At 37.2% G+C, this 7,042-nt stretch overlaps 1 protein-coding gene across 1 annotated transcript; it reads left to right on the top strand.

Annotated features, from left to right (window-relative positions):
* The first annotated feature begins 1,895 nt into the window (after positions 1-1,895).
* On the top strand, positions 1,896-3,970 carry LOC113473890 (odorant receptor 22c-like). Its single transcript, XM_026833361.1, has 2 exons — positions 1,896-2,025; positions 3,149-3,970. The coding sequence occupies exons 1-2, from the start codon at positions 1,966-1,968 to the stop codon at positions 3,557-3,559; spliced, it is 471 nt and encodes a 156-aa protein (XP_026689162.1). The 5' UTR covers positions 1,896-1,965; the 3' UTR covers positions 3,560-3,970.
* Positions 3,971-7,042: the final 3,072 nt, after the last annotated feature.

The raw sequence follows: 7,042 nt of genomic DNA, 5'->3' as shown, positions 1-7,042 counted from the left end.
ATTTTGACTTTTTGAAATACTCGTACAATACGACCTATAAGAAAGAAGAAATTTTTAAAACAAATAAAGGAACAAACATTCTGTAAAGAAATTAATTTAAGGAGCTCATGTTCCTTCATATCTATTGTTTCATTGATAAAAATGATTCAAATATGTTTACCAAATTGCTCCAACTTTCAGTTGCCAAAAGACAGCAAATATTTCAAAGAGAGTGTGGTAATATTTAAATTTAGATAAAAAACAATAACTTATCAAGACAATTTCGATTATTAAGAAAGGTGTTAATTTGGTGAGCTTTCGATACCACTCAGTGTATCATCATCAGACCAAGATAAATGTTGACGTAATTGGGGTCGAGTGGATTGGAACACATCACATACCTTGAGGCACACTCCATTTGTCAAGGGTCTAAGTTTACCCTGCCCTTGGGATCAATTTAATTTGAAGAAATCAGTCAAGTTGACTCCATTGTAGTCATAAAAGTTGCCAAAGGATAATGTCAAGTTCACTGAAATACTTCTTCTACTCATTAGAAGCCATTGGTATGATGAAGAAAGTAAACAATCCCTCAACCCGATGGAAATCCTTCCTGCGTACCCTGTACATGTGTTTCCAGCATTCCGTTATTATTCTCGTCCTCACGAACACATCACATACCTTGAGGCACACTCCATTTGTCAAGGGTCTAAGTTTACCCTGCCCTTGGGATCAATTTAATTTGAAGAAATCATTAACTGATGAAAATTTTTAATAAAACAATAGGTTGAATAGATAGATGTTGACTCCATTGTAGTCATAAAAGTTGTCAAAAGATAATGTCAAGTTCACTGAAATACTTTTTCTACTCATTAGAAGCCATTGGTATGATGAAGAAACTAGACAATCCCCCAACCCGATGGAAATCCTTCCTGCGTACCCTGTACATGTGTTTCCAGCATTTCATTTTTATTCTCATCATCATTACCCATTTCCTAAGCATGATCCTACGATCGTCGCGCTACCTGGCGGAGTTTTTACAAATCCTTCTCGAGCACATATTGGGTGTAGGGATTTACATGATTGCAGTCTACGTAAAGATGAACTATAGAGAAATGAATCACATATTGGAGTTATTAAACTGTGCAATCCGTTCTGCCGACAAGAGAATCGTACAGAAATGGAGCCGCATAGGGAAGATGTGTGATTGTAGTCTACGTAGCGATGAACTATAGAGAAATGAATCACATATTCGAGTTATTAGACTGTGCAATCCGTTCTGCCGACAAGAAAATCGTACAGAAATGGAGCCGCAAAGGGAAGATGTACCTCACGTTTTGTTTTTGTCTTCTCCTCTGTACGTTTGTTGGTTATTCTATGGAAGCCTTCGTCGTCCCTCTGTCGGCGGAGGAGGTTGACATTCGTCGCTTTGTCTACAGGACCAAACATCCTGTCCGGAGACACCCCCTAATTGTCTACTTTGTGTTTCTAGATGAGAGAGGGTTGGAACTATGTATTCATATTCATCCTAGAGGTCTACTACTTGTTTCTGATAATCTGTGTGGCGACCGTGGAAATAACGTTCATCCCTATCCTAACACTTGAAATGAAAGGCCTCTATGAAGATCTTTGTCAGCAGATAATGATGCTAGGAGATTTACATGGTTCTGGATCTAAAGATGAATCTCTACAACCCAAGATGATTCCAAAGAAATGTTCACAGGATGAAATCCGATGGAGAGAGAGCGTGAAAGCAAAGAGAGAAACGTTGGAGATGGAACAGTTCAAACGAATTGTTAAATTGCATCAATCGTTGCTTCAACTTCAGACCTCTATGAAGATCTTTGTCAGCAGATAATGATGCTAGGAGATTTACATGGTTCTGGATCTAAAGATGAATCTCTACAACCCAAGATGATTCCAAAGAAATGTTCACAGGATGAAATCCGATGGAGAGAGAGCGTGAAAGCAAAGAGAGAAACGTTGGAGATGGAACAGTTCAAACGAATTGTTAAATTGCATCAATCGTTGCTTCAACTTCAGAACAAGGTGTGTGTAATGTCTAGGTATCTGCGAAAGAGGCGGAACTCGATTTGGGTCTTGGGTGTCTAATTAACAATAAGGTACCTAGGATGAGTGACTGTCTGTCGATGATATTCTGTCGGTATTGGTTGAGAATGCTCTCATCATCGTGAGTATATAATAATTAGCAGATTTAGCTCATTGATCCAGAAACGGGAAGGAATGGCTCTCAAATTTGGAAAAATTGGGTCTTGGGTGTCTAATTAACAATAAGGTACCTAGGATGAGTGACTGTCTGTCGATGATATTCTGTCGGTATTGGTTGAGAATGCACTCATCATCGTGAGCATATAATAATTTAGCAGATTTAGCTCATTGATCCAGAAACGGGAAGGAATAGCTCTCAAATTTGGAAAAAAAACTAATGTGTATTTTGGAAAAAAGACTAATCTAGTTAGCTTGGAGAGTAACGCGTCTTGGCGGATTTTATCCTGAACGGATAAGGTTCGTTCTCGGAACGTCTGGCTTTCTTCTATCCTATCTTCCTTCTCTCTTCGATTTCGGGACGATAAGAACTTGGCAGTTACAGTTCCCTCTATCAAACTTCTTAAGGTGGCGTTCCGATCCTAGCTGCCGGGCAGCGCGACCCGGCAGCGCTGCCGATGGCTTTCTTCTATCCTATCTTCCTTCTCTCTTCGATTTCGGGACGATAAGAACTTGGCAGTTACAGTTCCCTCTATCAAACTTCTTAGAAAAAAAGAAAAGAAAACAAACCAAACAACAACAGTTCCAAGTTGGAATTATATTTTGCGCTAAACACTTAAGAGAAAAAATGTGGGGTTCTAAAATTTAGCCCTAGGGTGGATTATTAAGGCGTCCTCATTTTCTTTCAGGTGACGACGTGCTTATCCTCAGCCGTGTGGCTGACCGTTATCCAGCTCGGCAGCGCTGCCGGGTCGCGCTGCCGGGCAGCTAGGATCGGAACGCCACCTTTAGAAAAAAAAAGAAAAGAAAACAAACCAAACAACAACAGTTCCAAGTTGGAATTATATTTTGCTTTAAACTATTTGGGGCCACTTAAAAGGACAAATGTGGGGTTCTAAAATTTACCCCTAGGGTGGATTATTAAGGCGTCCTCATTTTCTTTCAGGTGACGACGTGCTTATCCTCAGCCGTGTGGCTGACCGTTATCGAAAGCAATCTGTCGTTTTCTCTCTGCCTCTACCAAATGTCCGTCAATATCGACCAAGTGTCTGGATATCGTTTCTACAAGACTTTGGCTCTCTTCTTGGGCATTGCCTTCGAGTATTATTTCCTCTGTGATAGTGGAGAAAGGCTTGAGGAATGCAGTCACCTTCTGAAGAACTCCATCACCCAGTGCGATTGGCACAGATGTTCAAGTAAAACGAGGAAAGGGCTGTGTATTTTGCTGAGGAGGGCTCAGCGCCCGAATCATCCATCGTTCAGTTGGGGCCTTGTGGTTTTGCAGAGGGAGTACACGCTGAAAGCCGCCCGGGTCGGGTATAGTTTCATGAATTTTATGCGGCTCAAGAGTGGGTAAAAGTGACCGCGTTGATTTATACTGATGAATACTTAACCCATTGATTTATAATTTTATACTGATGAATACTTACTTTCCGTGTCCGCAAATGTCATCAACTTTAGATTTGGAATCTCCACTCTCCAGTGTTTTGTCACATGAGTTGCTTTCTCGTTTGATGAATGATTCTGTATTCAAGACAAGACAGACGTACAGATTCCAGAAAGGTTCGACAACATCAACCTGAATTATCACATCGACCAAGTCAATAGAAAGATCTCTTATCATCTCAGGAAATATAAGAACGTAATCATCTATAAAACCAAAGATATCATAGACAACTGGGAATTTTAATCTGAATTTTAATGGATACAACAAGCTATGCAGAGAAATAAGTAGAAATGTTAATATTCAGATATCAGTACAGGAACAGACACTATCCGGAATTACGATATCAATGGAATGCAAAGAAAATATCTTGGAAACCACGCAACCAAAATAACATACACCCTGTATCCACGGAAAAATTCAGATACCGATCATCATATTTGAACTCTAATTCACACTTTCCACCATTGCAAGTACAAGTCACTCGGAATAATGAACCAAGGAATCAAGATCTGCACAACCAGCACAACAATCACTCGGGTCAGTATTTATCTTGATTTGACAAAAGCCTTTGACAAAGTAAACCATAGACTTTTCATTGACAAGTTAAACTCATTTGGCATAACTGGAAAACTCCTGCTCTGGTTTTCTTCATATCTGAGTAAACCATAGACTTTTCATTGACAAGTTAAACTCATTTGGCATAACTGGAAAACTCCTGCTCTGGTTTTCTTCATATCTGTGCTATTTGCTATAGAACATGTGTTGTTAAAGTCGGAAACTCAAGTTCGGTGCAATTTCTTTCCTCTTCAGGAGTCCCTCAAGGGTCCCACCTAGGACCTTTCCTCTTTCTTTTATTAATGACGTCGAAAGGTCGAAACCTGTCTCGCCAATCATGAAGTTGAATTTCTCCTATTCTGTGACAATTTTAAAGTCTTCAACAAAATCAAAACAACTGATGATCAGTTTAAACTTCAGAAAGCTCTAGATGACCTTTGTGACTGGTTTCAATCAAACTGTTTTTTTTTTTTTTTTTTTTTTTTTTTTTTCCTCACCTCAGATATATATTTTTAAGTTGATATTTTTGAAATTTATCTTGTACTTTGGAATAGGTTTAGTTTAGGGTTAATTGTGTATTTAGATAGCAAAGGGTCCGCCGTTTAAGTGTTTAAATAAATAAAAACTATCTTTTTCTCAACATTGACAAATGCAATGTGATCACCTTTAGCAAATCTAATCATCACCAATTCCTTTCAACTATACCATTGATGATAGAACAATAACTAGAAACAATTGCATTCGTGACCTTGGCCATTCTGTTTGATTCTAACATGTCTTTCATTCAGCATATCAACAAAATTTTGCTCTAAAGCCTATGGAAATGTTGGGATACATAGGAAGAACTAAAAAACTTCTTCGATGTAATCGCTCTCAAAAGTCTTATATTGTTCGTTAGTCAGAAGCACGTTGGAATATTTTCCTCTTGCATTTGGAATCCAGTGCCCTAAATCACCAAAGTATGGGAAAAGTGATTTACAATTCCATATTTCGATATGATTCGTCCAAATTCAAAATTCTGGCTTTTTCCATTGGCTAATTACACTTGTAAGATACTTTTTCCATACTTTGGTTGATTTAGGGCACAGGATTTGAAGTTTCATTCCAAATCAATCGAGCGAATTCAACACATAGCTCTCAGAATGATGAAGATACAAGATGAGCAATAGCAATATTGATAGTACGAACTTCAGTTACTATTTTGGTTTGAGTCAGCACTTGTCTTCTTTCACTCGCTAACAGACGCGAAGTAATGACCTAGGAGGAGGGGAGAACTATCGATAGTCGTGGCGCCATCGATAACTATCGATAGTTTTTTTTATTACGTATTTTCCTTGTTTCTAAAGGTTTATCCCCAAAGAGACACTAACCCAAACCTAATTTAAAGAAAATTATTAACTGTACACGTATTAATTTAGGTCACAGGGTTTTATTTCAACATTTTATTTTATTTTTATTTTTATTATTTTTACAAAATATATTTTTTTTTTTTTTTTTCATAGATTTGTATACATCTATGTTTTTTTTTACAATTTTTTTACACTTTTCACTTCTAAAACGACCAAAACAAACGAAAAATGTGCAGAAAAAAACTATCAAAAACTATCGATAGTCAAGCCTCAACTATCGATAGCGTTCGATAGTCACTATCGATAGTTATCGATAGTTCTCCTCCTCTAGTATGACCTTCTATAAAATTGTCAACTCGCAAATACACTCAGCTATTTTATTAGAAAAAAGTTGATTTCTATGCTCCATCTCGACTTTCACCTCGTCATCACCAGCCTTTTTACCCAGATTTTGCAAGAACAAACTACCTTCAAAATGCACCTCTATATCGACTTCAAAACAATGCCAATTATCTATCCGATTCAATTGATTTCTTCAACACATCAATTCCCTCTATTAAGAAACACTTCTTTGATTTAAACAACATATTGTATTTGACCGAACGATAGTGAATTTGGTTTGGATGTCTGTATGTTCCGCTGTAACTGCCGATTGCCTGGTCTGATTTTGATGAAATTTGGTACATATGTTCCTTGAATCTGTTGTAAAGCGAAGACGTCCAAATTCAAAATTCTGCTTTTCCATTGGCTATTACACTTGTAAGATACTTTTCCATACTTTGGTGATTTAGGGCACAGGATATGAAGTTCATTCCAAATCAATCGAGCGAATTCAACACATAGCTCTCAGAATGATGAAATACAAGATGAGCAATAGCAATATTGATAGTACGAACTTCAGTTACTATTTGGTTGAGTCAGCACTTGGTCTTCTTTCACTCGCTAACAGACGCGAAATGTATGACCTAGAGGAGGAGAACTATCGATAGTCGGCGCCATCGATAACTATCGATAGTTTTTTTTATTACGTATTTTCCTTGTTTCTAAAGGTCTTATCCCCCAAAGAGACCTAACCCAACCTAATTTAAAGAAAATTATTAACTGTACACGTATTAATTTAGGTCACAGGGTTTTATTTCAACATTTTATTTTATTTTTATTTTTATTATTTTTACAAAATATATATTTTTTTTTTTTTTTCATAGATTTGTATACATCTATGTTTTTTTCACTTTCAGCTCTACCCCCCCCTCGTATCATTTAAGTATGAAAAAAGATTATTTTTTCGACTCACATGAAAGCTCAACCTGTTAAACATATCTTACAGTATGATCTCCTCCTCTAATGATAGACTCATTGATAGCCTATACTGATAGCTTGCTATAGCTATAACTCCGAACTGATAGCTATCAAGAAGTATCAAAAAAGACGTGTTAAAAAGAAACAAAACAGCAAAATCTCACAAACCCTTTTCCATTTTTTTACATTT

Source organism: Diaphorina citri, unplaced genomic scaffold, assembly GCF_000475195.1.
Source record: "Diaphorina citri unplaced genomic scaffold, Diaci psyllid genome assembly version 1.1 scaffold89, whole genome shotgun sequence".
Lineage (NCBI taxonomy): Eukaryota > Metazoa > Arthropoda > Insecta > Hemiptera > Psyllidae > Diaphorina > Diaphorina citri.
This window is presented reverse-complemented; position numbering and strand designations above follow the sequence as displayed.